The sequence below is a fragment of the Lithobates pipiens genome, unplaced genomic scaffold (assembly GCF_037356315.1).
Source record: "Lithobates pipiens isolate NorthernLeopardFrog02 unplaced genomic scaffold, aLitPip1_a1.2 Scaffold_13, whole genome shotgun sequence".
Classification (NCBI taxonomy): Eukaryota; Metazoa; Chordata; class Amphibia; order Anura; family Ranidae; genus Lithobates; species Lithobates pipiens.
This window is the reverse complement of record NW_027507718.1, coordinates 342,564,456-342,587,227: the sequence shown is the minus strand read 5'-3', so window position 1 is coordinate 342,587,227 and position 22,772 is coordinate 342,564,456. Positions and strand designations below refer to the sequence as shown.

General features: G+C 41.7%; 1 protein-coding gene across 3 annotated transcripts in view; it reads right to left on the bottom strand.

Annotated features, from left to right (window-relative positions):
* Positions 1-22,772, bottom strand: part of ARFIP1 (ARF interacting protein 1) — a 189,036-nt gene that overhangs the window by 113,682 nt on the left and 52,582 nt on the right. For all 3 annotated transcript variants that reach the window (XM_077477052.1, XM_077477053.1, XM_077477054.1), the window contains one exon: positions 11,733-11,834. In XM_077477052.1, coding sequence (XP_077333178.1) covers positions 11,733-11,834 — 102 coding nt within the window. The remainder of the gene's footprint in view (positions 1-11,732; positions 11,835-22,772) is intronic.

The window sequence follows — 22,772 nt, the reverse complement described above, 5'->3', positions numbered from 1 at the left end:
TGAAATAAACAGTATTTGCACTATGATTATTAATAGATATAGAAAAGAAGTGATGTTGAACTTGAGTAAACAATTCAAATGTCAATGTCCATGTTGGACCACCGCTGTGCTCCACGCAGAATAGTGGGTACCGTCACCGATATAAAAGTCGCTTACCAGATGGTAGCAAACAAAAAGCGTTCATACATCCCAGCCAAGACCGTTAACCACAGGAAAAAGGAACCATCACGGCAGCCTCATCACGGTAATTATAACCCTTGGTCTCAATAATTCATATAATGCATAGCACCATAAATCAAATAAAGAGAGGACCATAGCATAACGTACGGATATTGAATTTCTTAAAATAAAAATAATACTTGCAATCTATCGAAAGTACACTAGCATGTAAAATCAAAATGCCGGCAGGCATTCAGGAGCCCTTCCTCCTTCTTAGATAACGAGGTGACCTCACTGCACATCCTCCCAGAGGCGTTTCATCAGACGTTCTCAATGGGGATAGGGCAGTACAGTGATTCACCACTAAATATAGACCCATGCCTCGTTCTGAAATGCATGGAAGTGGCTGGAAGCCATCTTGACTGAGGGAAAAAATGCCCAAAAGTCACAGATAACTGAATTAATCAAAAAATAAAAATTAGAATGGTAATAATAAAATAAAAAAAATACAATTTAGAGGCTATATAATATTAACAGACAACTGATAGACTCAGTCCTGTAATAATTGCCATCCCATTTTACATACTCCTCAGAAGAGTAGTCATTAGCCTCACCATGGTCCCCTGAGGGAATTCGTCTTCTCCTGCCCCTAGTTCCTCAGTTTGAGGGTCCTAGGAAAATGGAAGAGAACCTGTCGCATCTTGATCACACCAGGATGAGATGAAAGTTGCTAAACTTTTTTTTTTTTTTTTTTTTTTTTTTAAAGCCTACCATGGCTGAGGTAAAAGATCTTAAGCAAATTGAACAGGGGCTGCAGTGTTGAAAACAGTTGCAAACATTTCATGGCCCCGATCTCACTCTTGACCATCCATCCCCTCTCAAGGGAGGATGCCATTTGTAGAGCAGGCTTTCCAGAGCTTGAGGGAGACCCTTTTAGCTCTTTTTTGGGGGGGCGTTTCAACCCCCCCTTCTGACCATAGTCCGATGCACTAAGCAGAGGTACTACCAGGAAAAAAAAAAGCATTCAATGCTTGAGCAATAGTCCAGCCCTGCCGCTGCTATTAATGCTCAGCCTGATGCAATAGTAAATGTGTCAAAAGGAATGCTTGTGTCACCAAACCCCTTTCATGTCCCTCTACGCTCTTGTGTCCCTCCGTCAGCCTGCAGCAGTAATTAAGGTGCTTTAAAAAAAACAAATTTCTGCACTGGGCATTGGAGACCGCCAATGCTGAACTAAGCTCAGCCCACCCTGTCGACTTTGCCCCCTCCCCCCTTTTTTTTTTCCTTTTTTTTTTTTTAAAGGATCATGTGAGGGGAAAAAAATGGCAAGGAGAGAGCCTGGAAGCCGCAGAGTAGAGCGGCGTCCTGATATATTTTTTTCCCCAGTGATTCTCCTGATGCTCTTCCTCGTGAAGAGGGGAGATTACAGCACAGGTGGGGGGTGTCTGGTGAAGAGACCCCCCCCCCCATTGACTTACCTGAGGTCTGCTGCTGGCTGTAGAAAAAAAGAAGCCTGCTGCTCCGGACACAGCGTGATCTCTTGAGGAAGCCAGTGGTGACACTTAGGCATCACAACATTTACTAATGAAAGGAGACATTTCATAAGAAAATTCTAAAATTTCTTAGAAAACTCAACCTACCTTTCCTGCTGCAGGGTTTTCTGTGGTAAAAACCAACAGACCCAATCTTCAGGAGCTGGGGATCCTCTGGGAAACCCACAATCCTGGACCTGTAACAGCAAACCTTGTTTCTTCGGACACAAGGACCGGGTACCAATTCAGCCTAAAAGACACTTTGAATGGGTCCGGCTGCATAGCTAGACCCAGCAAGGATTGCTCCAGTGGAGTTCAGCATAGCACATCTTCACTCGTGACCAACACTTCAGACACTGGCGAAAAAACGGAGATCCTCCCGGTATCTGAGGGTTTATATAGGGAGGCAACTTCCTATTTAGGGTGTGCCAGTGTCCAGCACCTGAAGGTGGACTATAACCCACATATTTACTATGGCTCTGTGTCCCGTGATGTACGATTAAAGAAAACTAGAGGAGACCTCAAAAAAATAAAAAAAACTAATCAGTTGTTCAACCTGTAAGCCAGGAGGTCCATGTCCAGCGTCACCCCACACCTGCGACAGAGGACTTACAACACCAAGGTACCATTCCAGTCAAGAAGGCACGGTAGACAGGGATGGACTGTGTGGTTCTGCCCAAGCATCATATCAGCTTATTTTTGAGCCAAAAAGACTGTTTCCTTCTGGTGGTTGATGTAAGCCACTGTGGTGTCATTGTCCAACTGAATCCAGGTTGAGCGACTTTGTAGATGTTATGTCCAGCACTGATAGAATAAACAAAGCTCCAGAACACTGATCAGCAGAAGAGCTTTCTCCGATGACCAAGCTATCTAGGAGTCATTCTCAGCTTGATAAGTTAGTTATCCATCATCAAAACCATCCAAATTTATAGGAGGAAGAACCTTCCAGACTTCAGCAGTGGACTTGTGACCCACCATGCCAGAGGAAACCTGGTTTTGCAGGTCAGGTGTATAGGACAATGCAGAGGCTGGAGTGAATTTGGGCATATAGAACTGCCTAGAAAAGAGGCCACCATTAGCAAAGAACCACCCATGAAACAAGGCATAAATATAATAGTAGGAAGCCTTCTCTAAAAATGGTTATAAAAGTTTAATCTGTGTGTCTAGATTGCAACTGTAGTATACTGAACTGAATAATCTTGTGATCTATGTAAAATACTATGAAACATGTTGGAGATGGAAAAGTGCATGGGGGAGCTTGCTTCCTAGATCTAATAAACAAAAAAATCAAGAATTACATTATTGCAGTAATCATGTCTGTGCACACCAAGTTAAAAACAGCCAAGTACGACACAAACGGCCTATATAAATAATATGTAAAACCGGATTACTAAAATGTGTTCATTGATGATGTTAAGATAAAAATCTAACCTTTTCAAACTTAGCAGTGGCCTTACATTAACAATTTTAGCTGCATTAATAAATGATTGTTTTATACAGGTTATGCAAGAGCAAAATATTTCCTAAAGATGGCTTACATTTGTTTACGGTTTTAGATTTCCTGTAGCCTATGGGTTGGCTATAGTTCCTTTCTCCGAAACTGTGAAGATGGGTGCATTTTGGAGATGCATTGCAACCAATGGGTATTGTCAGCTGTAGTCAAATAGTATGTTGTCACATTGACTCACTGCCAGTCTGATGTAGATTAAGCAGTTCCCCTTCTTCAATGACAACAAAGTTGTCACAAAATCCAGTGGGTAAGAGAAAGACAAATTGAAAACCCATTGTAAAAATCATTAGAATATAGGAAAAACACTATCAGGAAACTTCAAGGATAAGTTCACCTTTGAGAACATTTAACATGTTCCCAATCCTGCCATGATCCCCACACGCCCTGTGACAGTATTACAGGGGGATGTCCCCAGTACTAGCTGTCACTTTTTGAAATAAGCGCGGCTGTTCGGGGCTCGCTCCACACAGCTGCATCATTTAAACACAGTGTTCTGTAAAGGGATTTGCTAAAACTACTGACAGCATTTCAACTGTAAATGCACATTTTTTTTTTCTTTTAAAAAGTGAACTTATCCTTCAGGGCCAATTCACACCAGACGCAGTTCCGTTCAGTTCCATGTGCTTTTTTTCAGCACTAAAAATGCATGCACAGCGTTTTCCATGTATTCCAATGGCTCTAGTTCACACCATGCAGTCAGTTTCTGGTGCAGAAAAACTGAACTGCACGGAACTGCATCTGGTGTGAAGTGGCTCTTTTTTCCCCATGCATAATGGGCTAGTAAGCATCGCATACTGGCCCATTATGTGCCACTTACCTGCAATTGAAACCTGCGCTGTCCCCGCATCCATGTTCGCCCCTTTTCCTTCCAGGGCCCCAGACTCCAGCTCTGTGCCTGGCCAGATTCGCGTGACGTCAGTCATGGCACTTGCTAGTGAAGAAATGGCACAGAGAGATGTTTCTTTGCAGCGCATGCCATCATCGGCATACTACAAAGTAAATATCTCCTAATCGGCTCGTGTTTAGGCGATATTTACAGTATCTATAGGTAAGCCTTATTACACCTTCTGCATTGGGGGGTATACAACCACTTTAAAAGGATAAGTAGACTTTTATAAATAAAAAAAAAAGCTAAAGTAAATGAAGTCGCCTGTAACCTATAGCCAGCCATAAATGAATCGATTCAGCAGGAACCGTCAGAATTTTTATCCATTTATGGGTATGTATTGATAGACTTCAGTACAACCAGCCGGTTGCTTTTTCATCATACGATTATTGTCACCATATTAACCGATACCCGACTGGCGCACGCCGATGTACGTCGGCAGAATGGCACGGGCAGGCATACTGGCGTACAGGTACGTCTAATCTTTAATGCCGCCCTGCCATCGCGCCGCAGGCGGCACGCTCGTGTGCCGGTCGGGAACCCCGCGAGTGCGGTCGCGGGTCTGGCACACTCTATCACCGCGAGCATACCCGCGATCGTCTCACGGGGCGGCTGAATGGAGAAATGCCGTAGTAAACAGCATTTCCCCATTTTGCCTAGCAACTAGTGACGCTGATCTCTGCTCCATGTGATTGGAGCAGATATCAGTGTTCACTAAATGAAAGCCTAGCCCACCACAGTTAGTAACACACCCCTAGGAACACTTAACCCCTACACTGCCACGCACTGGTTAACCCCTTCATTACCAGTGTCATTTACACAGGAATCACTGCCTTTATATAGCAGTGATTGCTGTATAAATGACAATGGTCCGAAAAATGTCCGATGTGTCCGCCATAATGTCGCAGTGACAAAAATCGCTGATCGCCGCCATTACTAGTAAAAAAAAAAAATTATTAATAAAAATGCCATAAAACTATCCCCTATTTTGTAAACGCTATAACTTTTGCGCAAACCAATCAATCGCTTATTGCGATTTTTTTTTTACCAAAAATATGTAGAAGAATACATAGCGGCCTAAACTGAGGAAAAAAAAGTTTTTTATATATTTTTAGGGGATATTTATTATAACAAAAAGTAAAAAATAATGTGTTTTTTTCAAAATTGTCGCTCTATTTTTGTTTATAGCGCAAAAAATAAAAACCGCAGAGATGATCAAATACCACCAAAAGAAAGCTCTATTTGTGGGAAAAAAGGACGTCAATTTTGTTTGGGAGCCACGTCGCACGACCGCGCAATTGTCAGTTAAAGCAACGCAGTGCCGAATCACAAAAAGTGGTCTGATCTTTGACCAGCAAAATGGTCCGGGGCTGAAGTGGTTAAGACTGTGGGGAAAACTCCTGCTATCAGAATACAACACCGACTGTGGTAATGGTTTAGACAAAGCATGCCATATCTGTGTGAAACCCAGCACCTTTTGCCCCTGCCATTGGCGATGCCATTGTTTTTTGTCTCATGATTTTATCTCCCCAAACTTTTCTATTTTTGCATCTAATATGGGAGTGCTGCCATCCTATTTTTGTGTATCTAACACTGACTGTGTGATGGAGGAAACAAGCAATTTTCTTTTCTTCAACCCGTGTTTGAAAAAAAGAAAACTGCATAATGTATGGCCAGCCTAAGAGCAGATGCTCCAAGGGGAGAGTGTGGCCTGCAATTCAACTGACGTTTTACCAACTAGTAAATAGAAAAATCAAGCTACATACGATGTCGCAAATGACACTTACAGCTTTACTACACTTTAAGCTTTATGAATAATAAATCCACAAAAAAACGTTTTTGGGCATTACTTGGAGTTGCTTAATGCTTACCTTCCCCTCTAGCCCCCTCTTCGTAAACGGCAAGCAGAGATATCCAAGAGCATAGATGTCATGAAAGAAAACAAAGCTGTACATGGCTCTCCATAGTGAACAATGCCAGAGTTCAGTCTGATGATTCCAGAGCATATGTAATGTAGCAAGCATCTGAAGCAAATGCCACTCTTGCACAGCTTCGAGATCCCATAAATACAGGGGGGATAAGCCTTGTGCATTGTGGTTGTATAATGTTATGGGGCCATTGGCTCCCGCTGCTGTCAATCAAATCCAGCGACACGAGAGCCAGGGGTGGGGCTGAGTCCGGCTGTCAATGGGCGCAGCAGCAGGACTCAGCAGGCCCCATGGAAAGCGGGTCTCTGATGGGGCACTTGATGCGAGAAGGAGCCAGGAGACCTGTGGGGGGACCCCAGAAGGGGAGGATTAGGGCAGCTCTGTGCAAAACCCTTTGCAACCCCGTCCATTCACATAGAGGCAACGCGACTTCCAGTGAGACTTTGGGAGGCAACTTGGACACGACTTGAGTATGAATCACAGCACGACTTGAGGCAACTTACAAGGCAACTTGAAGTTGCCTGCAGGACAGGGGACTTTGCCAGTGGCCACTCACATAATAATCAGCTCTGTGGGAGGGAGGGGTTTGCCTAGAAAACAATTTTTACTTCCTGGAAAGTTGCTTCAGTTAAGACAGAGGATCCAACTTCCATTGAAATCAATGGGTACAAGTTGCCTAGAAGTCGGATTGAAGTAGTACATGAACCTTTTCTGAAGTCAAAGCGACTTCAGTAGTGTACATTAAGACGGCTCTCGTTCACTTACATTGATTTTATCATGTCGCGCAACTTGAGGCAACTTGGGACGACTTCAAGTCAGATCCAAAGTTGCCCCGGTGTGAATGGACTCTCAAAGTTCAACTCCACCACTATGTGGAGTTTTCAGCAATAAAGGCAATGTAAATATAGTATATTGTATATAGTGATTTTTTTACTGCAATTTATTTTTTTGTATTAAACCACACACAGATTTTCAGTGCAGTTAGTAAACTTGGATAAATTCTCTAATCTGGTCTTGTAAAAAACAAATGATTTTCTAACTACCTCTGAGCATTTGGATTCAACAGCTATAGACACAACACACTGTGGAACACGCTATCTGATCTCAACATTAACAAAAGAGTAGAAGCACCATAAGTAAAGATAGTAGATTGGCTGACAAAGAAGAAGTTGCACTGGAAAAACAGAAAATTGGGTGAGAAATTTCCCCTTAAGGCTGATTAAGCATTTGAATAAAATGAGAGGTGATGGCTATTGCATCACTGCCAAACTTGCTGCACCCATTTTACTGCAGCCCCTCCCTGCTACCTATAAAAATAAACCTGTTGCCATACTTTTATCAAATAAAACCCTGCTTCTATGAAAGATTTATCCCTGTAGATTTTATTTTTCTTCTTAGTGATTGACGGCAAACCGTTTATGCAGTGAAGTGAAATATGAGTATTTAATTATCCGATGTGGAGTCTTAAAGTCTGAAAAAGGGAGCAGCACCGGCTCGCAAACAGGATTAGTGGGAGTTACACAGAACCTTCATCTCCCAGTATGTACCCTCACCTGTGCGGTCTGTGCATGACATCCCAGGCCAAACCATAGTACCATTAAAGTTACTTTATCTACCACAGATCTTAGAACAGAATATAAAAAGCAAGAGCAGAGCCAATAAAATAGGAATTATTCTGCAACGTCTACAGTGACAAGTAGGCGACAGCTTCATGAGATAATAGAAAAATGTTCATATAAAACTTAATCTGATTACATCAACAGCATACATATACTGTACTTGCATCTACATGCCACAGTAAGGTATGTAAATATGCATAAGAAAAGGAAAAATACAGAGTGGAACTAAAAATATTCAGACCACCAAAAGACACTGGAAACATCTGCAGTTTGGCAATGGTGATTCTTCATCGACTCAGATGGTAACAACTAGCACTCTTCTCTCCAGATTAGGTAGTATCCATTTATTACAAGCATGTTTAGATGCAAATAAAAAGTATCCTGGCCCAATGTACAAGTTTATCATTTACATGAGTACCATGCTACTTGAGTATGAGTAAAACTGCAGAGGTAGCAGTCCAAAATAGTTAAAGTGATACTAAACAGAGAAGTGTTAGTTACCAGAATTAATGCATTTCATGTACAGTATTTCATTTTAAATCCTTAAAAGTACACCTTATTCCTGCAGCACTGTTATGTGGCCACATCTCTCCCTGTTCTTTGGCATCTGCAGGGAAAGATCTTTGGGAGGAGCTTCTATTACTCAACTGATGTATGCTCTCTATAGTGGTGTTTCTCAACCTTTTTTGGTCAAGGCACCCCTTAAATTATGCACCAGTCTCGAGGCAACCCATTCTAAAATGTAAACCATGAACAAATAGTTTTGCATAACGCTGCAGCCATACACACACACACACACATATAGGACACCCAACATCACCAGTAATCTATTCATAAAAAGCACATACACCTTTGCACACTGCTACTGAGGAGTATTCCAATGTTCCTCTTCTTCCTCACTCACTGTGACTTCAGTACTGATGGAGAGGCGCCGGAGAGGGGAAAACAAGGATGCTGTGTAGGCACCCGATGTCCCCCTTATTAACCGATGGTGTCAATGGTTGTTAGGATGTTGGAGGCTAAAAAGGTTGTAATGTAAAACCTATGGCTTTGTGCAACTAAATGGCAGGCTTGATCTCCCCGCTGGTTTGTATCGAATTTTATGCCAATTTTTAGGCATTTCACCAAAGCACCTCTGAAGAAACCTGAAGGCACTCAGGTTGAAAAAGGCTGCTCTACAGTGAGAGTCTATGTCTGGCCAACCCCGATTGGTGCAGTGCCAGTCACATGACTTAAAAAAAAAAAAAAAAAAAAGGGTTCAGAATTTAATTCAAAATAAATTATAAATATCAAAGAACAGTTTTAAAGCTCATGATTAATCTTTATTGAGCATCAGATGTTTATTTCTTGTGCATTAATAAGGGTGTAGGCGGTAGGGGTGCACCGAATGGAAATTTTTAAAAAGTGTGTATATATATATATATATATATATATATATATATATATATATATATATATATATATATATATATATATATATATAATTTTTTTTATATTAGAGAGAGAGCGAGAGAGATCGATCTCTGTCTCATGACTTTTTAATTAATATCATGAATTTAAACAAATATTATTGTTGTCCATTATTGGCACTTTTAGTGCAAGAAAAACTCAATAAAAATGCAGTCTGCAGTCTCTTACTTAAAACTTAAAGACATTAATAATATTATTAGCAAAATTTCCATTGGTGCACCTCTAGCATACATGATACAGGAGATGGTTAGAGACTGCAGACATGATACAAGAGATCAATGCAGCCTCCCCAGTGCCTGAATCAGAGCAGCGATCTTCCGCTGTGTCACGGAGCTGGATTTGAGTTTCCCGGGTAGCTGCAGTAACAATGTCCAGCCTGCTGCGATACATGACACACTGATTAAATTTCCTGGCACTGGATCAGTGTGCAGTCTACCACAGGAGGTGGGACATTGTTACTGCGGCCACCCGGACAATTCAGCTCCGTGACACAGGGAGATCACTGCTCTACGTGAGGAGGAGGGAAGAACTCTGAGTGAGCGGCCAGGATGACATCCCAGCAATGAGCAGCACCTGGGGTGGACCACCTCCTTTTCAGTGCCATTATTGGCACCTTTTCTTCATTCAGCCACATCCCGAAAAAAACATTTTCAGCCGATATTTTTCGGTGGCCGGACACTAAATTCCATTTTGTTTATATGGCATCTGGATCCAAGGTGCTTTTTTTTTTATTTTACAGGTATTAGCAAATACAGTTTATATATTTAAGACCAATTTATATTAAATCTAAGCATTTTTGTGAGTCTCTTACGCAGGCCATACAAGGTTCAAATCTCAACAGGTTCAGCAGCAACCCACAGAGATTCAACCATATGTGGGCAGGCTGAATGTACCAAGTTGATCGATCAACTTGGGTACAACCAGCCTGCCAGACTTTACTTATTATCACTAGCAGCTGGTATAGCTACTAACAATAATCACCGTCTTCTCCAGGCAGGGAAGCCCGCCACCCCTGCCCAGGGAATAAAATAGCTCAACTGGAGGGATTTCCTCATCAATACGGCCTGTACTGATGAGGAAATCAAGAGAATTTCTTACAGAAAATACATTTGCATTGTGTATGGCCAGCCTAAGTGAATGAAATCAGTCAGCATACTATATCCCGCCCTCATAGTGTTTAGCAATAGGAGAACATGGAGGGGAAGGGAATGTAATTTACCACTGTATATACACCCGCAGGTGTGACCCTGTACTCATGTGGGCTGCACAGATGAGAGAAAAAAGGAGGAAATGACCTTCGAAGTCAACTGAAATAGAAGCATACTCAGTAGATGACACCAGCTTGTCTACACAATCTAAGGCTGCAGTGGGGACACAGAGGACAGGGGAGGGACAGCTGCAGGCAGGATCAATCAGGTATATTTCACTCTACATAAAACAAATACTTTAGTCGCTTTGTGAGTGTGAACACTCTGTTATAGAGCATATAATGAGAGTTTATATCTAGCATAGTTTGGATCTAATTATACTTTGGCAGATTTAAAGTGGTTGTAAACCCTTACAAACCACTTTGACTTACAGGTAAGCCTAGATTAAAGCTTACCTGTAGGTCCAAGCAATATCTCCTAAACCTATATGGTTTAGGAGATATTTGCCCGAAAACGGGCACCGCTGTCTATGGCGCATGCGCCGTAGACAGCGGCGCGCAGGCGCACTGAGCGCGGCATTTCCAAGAATGGAGCTGCCGCGCGTGTCGACTCCCGTGCGCATGCGCGGGAGTGACGTCATCACGGCTTCGCCGAATGACAGCGGCGGAGCTGCGAGACCCCACCAACAAGATGGATGCGGCGGACTACAGGGGACAGCGGCGACTTCGCTGGCTCCTGTGTCAGGTAAGTGACACATAATGGGCTACTATGCGATGCATAGTAGTCCATTACGCTTTGCCTTTGCAGGGAATGAAAGAGGAAGTAAACTCATCAGGGTTTACTTCCTCTAAGTTACTGCAGTAGTGATGGTTCTAGCTGTCTCCTCTAGTGAAATCCTGAAAAACAGCGTACACAGGCTACTGACATCAACCAAAGCATTCTTGTTGCACACACAGTGCCAGATCTTTTAATCAAAATCCACTAAAGTAACCGGTAATGAAAAAACAAAACCGAAAAAAAATCTGATGTTGTTACACTGCTTAAAACAAGTTAATTCAAAAGTACACCAGTCTATTTTTCAAGTTTGCAAACTACAGGCACCTACAGGTGAAATCTGCAACAGCTTCTTTGGTGTCCCAAAAACAGGATTCTTACTCCCCCTATGATTCATGCAGTCTAACTCAGCTCTCCCCATAAACATTTAAGGATTTTCAGTGAGAAAACCCATTAAACTATATAAATTAGGTGTTAATCACTCTTAGAGTTTAGCTGCCCTTAAGTATTAGGCTTTAAGCTTGAAACATTGCTTGCTGTGCAGGGATTGGGAATTGTTTATAGCTATTACAATTATTAAACAGTAGTGACACACGGGAGGGGAGTTTAATTCTAGAAATCCACTTTACAGTCATAAGTGAAAAAGCTTTAAAATTCTGACTGGTGAACTTTAAATAGTGAGCATCAATAGAAAAACGGTATTTACCAGATTAAAGCTGTGCTCTGAAGTGTCATCAATGTCTCCATTGCTTGTCACAGGTATTTCAGCAGCCGTGCTTCTTGAAAAGTCTTGAGCCATTTCAAGCTCCTAAAGTGAAAAAACACAAATGTTTAGTATGTACAGACTACATATGGTAAATGATTCTTGTTCTAGATCTGCTACCTATTCAGCGCTCTACTGCTGTCTAAATAAAGTACCAAATTATTCTGACTGTCAGGTTAAGAAAATCTGTTTACCTCCAGGTCAGCAGTCCTTCAGAAACCTCTGAAATAGCTGACATTAGAAACTACAAAAAAACGTATTTTGCTCAGTTTTTTTTTTTTTGAACATGGTCAAAAATCAGAAAAACTAAGTAAAGGAATTAAAAGTCATCATCATCCTCATATTATTATTATTATTATTATTATTATTAATAATAATACAGTACTGATTAGGTTTTAGTAAACATAAAAATATTACATGCAAGAAAACGATGGAGTCTTACAAAGGAGATGCCCAAAACCATTGTTTACATTTCAAATTTTATCCATAGTTTACAGGCAACAATGAAACCTGAGACAGGAGAATTTTAAAGCGGATGTCCACCCTAAAGTGGACCTTCCGCTCATCGGAACCCTCCCCCCCTCCGGTGCCACAATCGGCACCTTTCAGGGGGGAGGGGGGGTGCAGTTACCTGGATAATCCAGGTAACTGCACCCACTTCCGGGACAGCTCTATGCGGAAAGGGGCGTAACTTACGCCCCTTTCCGCAAGTGCCCGCCCCTTCCCGCAAGTGCCCCGCTGCCTGCTGGGAAACACACAGCTCCCAGAGGCAGCGGGGAGCGTCCTTATTGCGCAGCGCAATTTGCGCATGCGCAGTAGGGAACCGGGAAATGAAGCCGAAAGGCTCCATTTCCTGATTCCCATACCCAAGATGGCGGCGGCAGGACCCGACAGACGACCTAGCGATCGGCTTCGGGTGCCGACATCGCGGGCGCGCTGGACAGGTAAGTGTCACTATTTTAAAAGTCAGCAGCTGCAGTATTTGTAGCTGCTGGCTTTTAAAAAAATAAAAATAAAAAAATAAACGCGGAGTACCGGTGGACTCCCGCTTTAATGAAAATTATCAGTTGAAAGTTATCAGAAATAAAAGCTATTCTTTATAAACTGAGATGCATCTTTAGAGAATTTGCCATCAGTTTTATTGTCCTACAGCCATCCAGATCAGTGGCTGCATTCATTAACATTTTTAGAACAGATTTATCATTCTAACAGTGACCTCTGCTGGCTACCTTTTGCAGATACACCTAAAATGTATTTCTAGCCCTAAGTGAAAACTACATCAACACTAAACACTTATTTTTCACTGCGTTTATTATTATTCAAAAGTTAGATCTAGAATAGATTGTTTTTTTTGTTTCCCGATACTGGCACAATAAAAATTCCATCAGACATTTTTTTACAGTGGATTCAATCTTTCTATACACTATCCAAAACTCATAAAAAAAAACAAAAAAAAAACAAAAAAAAAACATGCCATTGTTCCCCAAACAGACAGGTGGTATAATGTAATGGGTACATAAGGTATATACGGTGCACATTTCTTTCCTGCAACCACAGGAAGCCATCCCTGCTAGGTGAAGACAGCGATTATCCTTAGCGGCTATACCAGCTACAAGCGATAATTGCATGTAAAATCCGGCAGACTGGTTGTACTTAAGTTGATCGATCAACTTGGTACATTCAGCCTGCCCACACATGGTACAAATCTCAGCTTTTTCCTGCTGAACCATCCAAGATTTGAACATCTATGGCTGGCAAAAAAAAACCATTCAAACCAGAAACCACTTTTTTACATGCATTTGAAGGGCAATTGACGTGCGTTTTGTGCTGGCTTTGCAGTGCATTTTTCAATACTCTTTTGGGTTTGGCTTAAAAAGGCCTGCTGCGGTGGATTTGAAGAATGTTTAACTTTAGCTGCGTTTGCAGTGCGTAAAAATGCAGCATTCTCTACTTTTTTTCTTTTTAACTGCGATGAACTGCACTGCAGCGATGTGTACTATGCCCATAGGATTACCTTGATTTTGGGCTGTCTACGCAGTTGGAGTGCAGTTCAAAATGCATCCAACTGCGTTCAGTTTATCATGTGCCACCATTGATTTCGAAATTCGACCAACCAAGCCTTCAATTTCATGTTTTTAAGGAAAAGAAAATTTGTGGCTGGGAATCTCATCTTCCCAGGTCACAGCTCCTGCACATTTCTTTTCCGATTACATTTCTCACACAATTATCCCATCATTGATAAGAAATGCATACATTTTTCAAAAAATTTCCCATTTGTCCTATCACTCAAATTTAATGGTGTGATCGTCAAAAAAACGTTCAGAATTCCACGCGTGTATTGCCGGCCTAACTCATTGCATTTCTCTTTCAAATGACAGGAATAAAATTAGTATATCTTCCTGGTGTTTAGGAATTTTATTTTGTGAATTACATCCAATAAAAGTTCACCTAGCAGCAGATCTACTTTTAAAATGGATTACATTCTAGATATGTGTGTGTAAGTGCAAAGCAGTCCTAGGCCTTATTGACACTGGCACTCCTGTGTTTAGCTTTACTAAACGTCATGTGGAAAGTATTAACTTTTATGTCTCCAAGATGACGCTTTCCTGCAGGTAGAAGTTTTTGCTTTAAAGCAGTTAAACTACATTTTGATGTATTTAGTCATGTTTAGTGTCTAATCTGATCCCTAAAGCACAAAACTCTATTATCCCTAAACGCAGCTAAGCTGAGTGTACCTAAATAAATGTAAGTTAACACATTGTGAAACGCAGCACACACTTTTAGGCCTCATGTACACTACAGCTGCTAAACAGACATTTAGGAGCATTTGGGTGTTTTTTTTCAGCAGCCACTGAACTCTCCTCTATGTTATCCTATGTGTAAATAAATGTGCACTCAGTGGCTCATGGTAGTTTAGAGGCAGTTGAGGTTACAGGCATTTTTTTGAAAGCTGATAAATGGCTTTCAGGACTGTATTTTACCAGCATTTCAAATGCATGTAACCACGTTTATGCGCATATAAGCATTTTTTTTAAGAGGAAAACATTTCTGATAAATGTTTGAACATACATATAATGTTGAAATAAAACATGGATTTCAGCACATGCTGTTGCATGCATCAATGGATGAGTCCAGTAGTGATGAACTCTGGTCCTCTCACGTGACTTTCTACATCTTTGGAGCCGGAGCATCAGGAGCATCAGGAGCATTTCCTCACACAAGCTCATGATGGGATCCATATTGAAAACACAAAAAATAAGACAGCTATCTACAAGCACACCACTCTCTCTGCTGCTCCTCTTTTTTTCTCTCCAAGAATGGCTGAATTAGTTAATTGTTTACTTGTGGGCATTTGGTTAGGTCTTCTGAGGTTAATCTTTATCCACTTGCCGACCGGCCACCGCAGTTATACTGCAGGTTGGCATGGCTGCAACAATCAATGTATGTCGGATCTTTAAGACGATATACCAGGTGCGTGCTGCATGTCTCCGTAGCCAATGCACGTGCGCTCTGGGAACAAAGTCCGCCGGGCACCCGTAATCACTCCTGACAGAATGAGAACGGGGATCTGCACGTGTAAACACACAAATACCAGTTCTGTCAGGGGAGTAAAGACAGATCGTGTGTTCCTACCAAGTAGGAATAACGGTATGTTTCCTCCCCCAGGCAGTCACAACCCCCATTAGAAACATACATAGGGAACACAGTTAACTCCTTGATCATCCCTAGTGTTAGCCCCTTCCCTACCAGTGACATTTATACAGTAATCAGTGGCTATTTTTAGCTCTGATTGCTGTATAAATGTCAATGGTGCCGAAAAGGTGTCAAAAGTGTACCATCCGTCCACCGCAAAGTCGCAGATCGCCACCATTACTATTAAAAAAAAAAAAATAATAATAATAATAATAATAAATAATGAATAATAAAAATTGCATAAATCTATCCCCTATTTTGTAGACACTAACTTTTGCACAAACCAATCAATAAACAGTTATTGAATTTTTTTTTTTTACCAAAAATATGTAGATTACATATCGGCTTGATGAAGGATTTTTTTTTTTACATTTTTGGGGGGTTAATTATAATAATTTTTTTTTTAAATCTTTGCTTTTTTTGTTAATAGCGCAAAAAATAAAACCGCAGAGGTGATCAAATACCACCAAAAGAAAGCTCTATTTGTGGGGGGAAAAAAAAGGACATCAATTTTGTTTGGGTACGATGTCACATGACCGCGCAGCCTGGCCACATAGAGAGACCCAACATGCAGGGAGCGCCATCAGGTGTTCTAGGAGCATAAATTACACATCTAACTTGTTGACTACCTATTACACTTTTGAAGGCCCTGGAGCACCAGGGCAATGACACGTGGCACTGATGACAGATGGCACTGATACATGGCAATGACACGTGGCACTGATGACAGATGGCACTAATACGTGGCACCGATGATGCGTGACACTGATGACAGATGGCACTGATAAGTGGCATTGATGACACGTGACACTGACAACAGGTGGCACTGGGGACAGATAGCACTAACAGGTGGCACTGGAGGCAGGTAGCACTGGGGTGGATGGCACTGGGGCAGGATGGCACTTTTTTTAACTTTTTTTTTACACTCACGGCCGCTGCAGCCGTTCACCTCTCACCTCTCCCCTCTCACACGCTGTCTGTGTGAGGAGGGAGAGCAGCGCTGAGAGATGATCTCATGTTTACATACGAGATCATCTCACATTGGACACGCAGATCGCGCTGTAAACGGGCGCTGCGATTGGCTGTTTAAAGCGATCTGTGTTTGCCTGTCTCCGGGGGACACGGCAAACACAGAACTTCCCCGATGCACGCCCGCGGCGGCGCGCATTGCGGAAGTAAACAACAGGGCGTCCAAGGACAGCCTCCCGGACGAAAGCACCCACTCTATGGCCGTCATTCGGCTATAGGGCGGGCGGGAAGAGGTTAAAATGCTCCAACGCTGAAAAAAAGTTGCAAAAATGCAGTAAAAACATGGCAAAAAACATGGTTATCTGGCGTTTATGAGCCCCAAGCTTTTGTGAAAGTGTAGCTTGGCTAGAAAATGTAAACGTGCCAAAACACTAAAGCAAAATACACATTTTTAATGCGACATTCTCCAACTAATGCTACTGCCGTTTTTTAGAACATTCAATGTACACGAGGCCTACAATTATGAGGTTTCAGTGATTGGATTTGTATTTACCTGGACATACTTTTATGGCATCCACCCAACAAGAGTTGTGTAATGGGGAAGGGGTGTGTGGCAGGCAGTGTGCAGTACATCAGACAACACATACTGTACAGACCTTTGTGAGTTATGCAAAAAGAACTGCCCAACAGAAGTGGCAGGTTTTTCTCCTGCTCTAGCAGGTTTGTTTTTATGAGACTTCTGATAGGCCATGAATTTTACTGATGCAGCTCTATAAAGTTATATATAGATTATAGCATATTTGAACACCTAAAACAACTGAAAGACATTTTCTTAGAAACCAAAAGAGGAAATCACAAGTGCACGTGGACAATTGTTTATCTGTTGCATTGCATCAAAAGCATACACGACACCAGGTAATGAGAATTACATAGGCAGTCAATGATTAAACTGTTACACAAGATAAATAAAGATCTAAAGTAGCCAATTGCAAATCCAGGACTCCGCATTCACTATATCTGGTCTCCATTAGTACACGCAACATGAAAATGCAATAGTTTTAGTCAATATAAACTGCTAAACACCCTTGCTCTTCAGCAGTATATAACAGTCTTGTGACTTCTATTAGGGTCTGGTTAAAGCTTGTAGGAGGAGTTTACATTCTCCCCTGATTGCCCTAGGACAGTCATGGCGAACCTTGGCACCCCTGATGTTTTCAAACTACATGTCCCATGATGCTCATGAACTCTGCAGTGTAGTGGAGCATCATGGGAAATGTAGTTTCAAAACATCTGGGGTGCCAAGGTTCGCCATCACTGTCCTAGGAGGCTACAGGACCCCTCACTGTGTGTCTGGACAGTGCCGACTGGCCCTCTGTTGATCACGTGTACTCTCCCAAGAGAGTACACTTTAAAGTGAGGTGCCCCTAAAAAAAAAAAAAATTATATATATATATATATATATATATATATATATATATATATACATACATATACATACACTGCAGCTGCTGACTTTTAATAATCGGACACTTACCTGTCCCAGGGTCCAGCGATGCGGGGGAACGAAGCCCCCCCCCCCCCTTCGTTCCCCACTCCGCTCGCGGCACTGTCATTCGTACTGTGGGCACCTGGCTGTGGCTTCACAGCCGGGCACCCACTGCGCATGTGCGAGTGGCGCAGGGCGCCGTGATACGCTGCACAGTCATCTGGAACAAGTGACACGTCCCAGATGACTGTGCGGCACGAGGGGAAGTGATGTCACCAGCCCGGGCAAGGAAGAAGGCAGACTACGAGGGACCCCCCTAGCAACAGGTATTTAGAGGTGAGTAAAAAAAATTTCAAATTTTTTTTTTTTTTTTTTTAAGAATTTTAAGCACTTTTTTATTTTTAGGTGACAACACCACTATGTATAATACAAATATCATTCACAAGGCTTCCCAGCAGAACATTGTTCAAAATATCACACACTGGCTTTCCTTCCTCCCACACTGCATCCTGGACATACATGCATCTGGCCATCCACATTATATAAAAGAAAAAAAGATTCATCAAACCAGATCACCTTTTTCCTTTGCGGTCCAGTTCTGAGGCTCACATGCCATTGTAGGTGCTCTTGCCTATGGACACCATTCAGCAGCTACACAGCCGATACATCAGACACTGCGATGCCCATTTTTTCTGCTTTCAATGCATCAACATCATGGTAAACATGTTTACTTGCGGTCTAATAAATTCCACGACTTTCAGATGGCACTGTAGCTAAAGAATATCTGGCAAAGATCTTATTATCATGGCTGATTGGTGAAGTTGCAAATATAAAAAATGCCGCACTGTAGCATAAAGGCACCTCTGTAAAGTGTGGCCCACAACTCAAAAGTATCTGACCTACCAACTATGGTAGATGCATAGCAATTCATAAATTTAGAAAAGGTTACTAGGATTTGATTTTTAGCTTTTACCTTGAGAACACAACTGGGTGTCACTGGGTGTTAGTGTGTGTGGGTCTGTGTGGGTCTGTGTGCAGCGTAATAATTTTTCTTGAGTAGACCATGAATGAAACCAGAGGAATAAAGCAATGCTCTGCCTTTTAATATACAAGTGAAAAAAAATGGAAAATATAAAAGAAAAATAAAGTAAAAGGAAGGAAACTATTTCTGTTTAAAAGTTTTTATAAACACGTTTATGTTAAACTATAATATTATATGTCATTCTTTGGGATAGGTTTGATGAAAAATTTATTCAAGCTGAGCACTTCTGTTTAAAGCCGCACAGAGGATATATTTCAAAGTTCATTGTTTATTTAGTAGCAGTTTTATGCTGTAGAATCCACACAATGGAAAGCAGGGGGACCCCTCCCAGCATGTATGTCTCAGATCGCATTTAAAAAGCATACCAAGATTTTCCACATCTAATCAAACGATACCATCCCTGGCAATAAGCGTACCTTCTAGTGTCAAATGATTGCTAGCCAAAAACAAAGCGGTAGTTTTTATTTTTATTTCAACTTGTATAAACATAGAATAGGGAAAAAAAGAAATGAGAAAAATAACATTTAAAGTGATATTAAAGTCCTGTTTTTTTTTTTTCTAAAATAAAAAACCTGTCATACTTACCAGCTCAGTGCAAGGGTTTTGCACAGAGCAACCTGGATCCTACACTTCTCGGGTCCCACAACAGCGCTCCTGGCTCCTCCCTTCTGCCAGGTGCCTCCCAAAGCAAGCAGCTTACCCTGGGGTCACCCAAGCAGGAGCGCTCCCGAGCTGCGGTTCTGTGTGTCCATAATATTGTTTCCTGATTGACTCAACGGCTGTGATTGACAGCAGCGGGAGCCAATGGCCAAAAGCCAATCAGGCATTTGAGTCTTTGGAGAGGTAAGGCTTTCATGGACATCGCTAGATTGAGAGGGGGCTCAGGTAAGTATTAGAGGGGGGTTGGGGGGGCTGCTACACACAAAATGTTTTTTTACCTTCAAGCATAGACTGCATGAAGGTAAAAAACCTTGGGCCTTTACAAACACTTTAAGACTTACGCAATGAGTTGGTTATATGACCAAAGCGAGATGAAAAGAAAAGAAAAAAAAAAAAATGTAACAGGATTCCTCCATCCACACAAAACGAGGTGGATGGAAGAATCCCCTCACAAAGACAATGTATTCTGACAGGACTCACACTGTCAAAATAACCTGATCAACAATTTTCATCATTCGACAATGATCAACTTCGGGCCATACATAGATGCCTGCTGAACTGGCCAAATTGTGATCCATACATGAGCAACCTTGACACTGGCTCTCGAAAAAAAAAAAAAAAAAAAAAACAACAAAACAAAAACAAACACTCACTGCACACACTGCTTGCAATATTACATTTACCCAGTATACTCTGTAGTATATTCTGCTACATTTCTTTGGTAAAAATCATGCAAATCAATGTATATTATTTAGCAAAAGTTAGAGAGTCTATAGTACATACAGTGTCTCACAAAAGTGAGTACACCGCTCACATTTTTGTAAATATTTTATTACATCTTTTCATGTGACAACACTAAGAAAATGACACTTTGTTATACAAGCTGTACACTCTCACTACTTTATATTGTAGCAGTGTAAAATTTGATGTCCCCCCAAAATAACGCAACACACAGCCATTAATGTCTAAACCGCTGGAAACAAAATTGAGTACACACCTAAAGGAAAATTTTCAAATTGGACCCAAATTGTCAATATTTTTTGTGGGGCCACCATTATTTTCCAGCACTTCCTTAACCGTCTTGGGCATGGAGTTCACCAGAGCTTCACAGGTTGCCACTGGAGTCCTCTTCCCCTTCTCCATGACAACATCACAGTGGATGTTAGAGACCTTGTGCTCCTCTACCTTCCATTTGAGGATGACCCACAGATACTCAATAGGGCTTAGGTCTGGAGACATGCTTGGCTAGTCCAACACTTTTATCCTCAACTTCTTTAGAAAAGCAGTGGTCATCTTGGAGGTGTGTTTGGGGTCGTTATCTTGCTGGAATACTGCCCTGTGGCCCAGTCTCCGAAGGGAGGGGGATCATGCTTTGCTTCAGTATGTCACAGTACAAGTTGGCATTCATAGTTCCCTCAATGAACTGTAGCTCCCAAATGCCAGCTGCACTCATGCAGCCCCAGACCATGACACTCCCACCACCATGCTTGACTGTAGGCAAGATACACTTGTCTTTGCACTCCTCACCTGCATGCTGCCACACACGCTTGACACCATCTGAACCCAAAAAGTTTATCTTGGTCTTATCAGACCACAGAACATGGTTCCAGTAAGCCATGTCCTTAGCAAACTGTTTGCGGGCTTTCTTGTGCATCAACTTTAGAAGAGGCATCAATCTGGGATTACAGCTTTTGCAATTTGATGCAGTGTGCGGCGTATGGTATGAGCATTAACAGGCTGATCCCCCCCCACCCCTTCAACCTCTGCAGCAATGCTGGCAGGACTCATGCGTCTATTTCCCAAAGACAACCTCTGGATTTGACACTGAGCATGGTCACTGAACTTTTTTGGGTCGACCATGGCCTGTTAAACTACTGTATGGTCTTGGCCACAGTGCTGCAGCTCAGTTTCAGGGTCTTGGCAATCTTCTTATAGCCTAGACCAGTGATGGCGAACCTTGGCACCCCAGATGTTTTGGAACTACATTTCCCATGATGCTCAGCTACACTGCAGAGTGCATGAGCATCATGGGAAATGTAGTTCCAAAACATCTGGGGTGCCAAGGTTCGCCATCACTGGCCTAGACCATCTTTATGTAGAGAAACAATTATTTTTTTCAGATCATCAGAGAGTTCTTTGCCATAAGGTGCCATGTTAAACTTCCAGTGACCAGTATGAGAGAGTGAGAGCGATAACACCAAATATAACACATCTGCTTCGCATTCACAACTGTGATTTGTTGGCGTTTCAAGGTCTCATGACATTGAGGAGGGAAAATGGATAATTGGGCCCTATTTGGACATTTTCATTTAGGGGTGTACACTTTTGTTGCCAGAGGTTTAGACATTAACGGCTGTGTGCCGAGTTATTTTGAGGGGACAGCAAATGTACAGTTATACAAGCTGTACACTAACTGCTTTAAATTGTAACAAAGTGTCATTTCTTCAGTGTTGTCACATGAAAAGATATAAATAAATAAAAACACTTTTTTGTGAGATAATGTATAGTTTAAAATTGATCAATTCTGTTGTACCGATTTGTTTAACATTTATTGAGGTTCTAAAATGCACATTTAGGAGAAATTCACTGTACCTATGGGTAAGCTAAGGTACAAATGTGAAAAGCAGAGTTTACTACTATTGTAATGCACCGGAGGGGACTGGCTATGCACAACAGGGTTATTTTGCAATAGATTGGCATTGGTGACCGGTCCACTTTAAAAAGTTGCATCCTAATAGGAAAGGAAAACACACACAAGATTCATTATTATTCAGGATTTATATAGTATCAACAATTTACGCAGCCTTTTACAGCATAGATGCATAGCCTATTTATTGTCACATCACTGTCAGCAATACAAAGGTCTCAGAAAACCATCCTGTCCAGGCATACAGTGGATAGTAGGCACCCCCCTGTAATAAATCTAGTCCAACAGTTATCAGAGGATGCAAGATTATGACAAAGCAGTTATCCTCCGGCAGCTTCTGCTCTCCACTCCCACCTTCCTTCAATTAATGCTCCAGTCCCCTCCACCATGGTGGCTTTGGCATTTATAAATGCCATTTGAAAAATGCCGCAAAAAAAAAAAAAAAAACGCAGATGAGTGTGCCCTGATTAGGCTTCATGCACACTA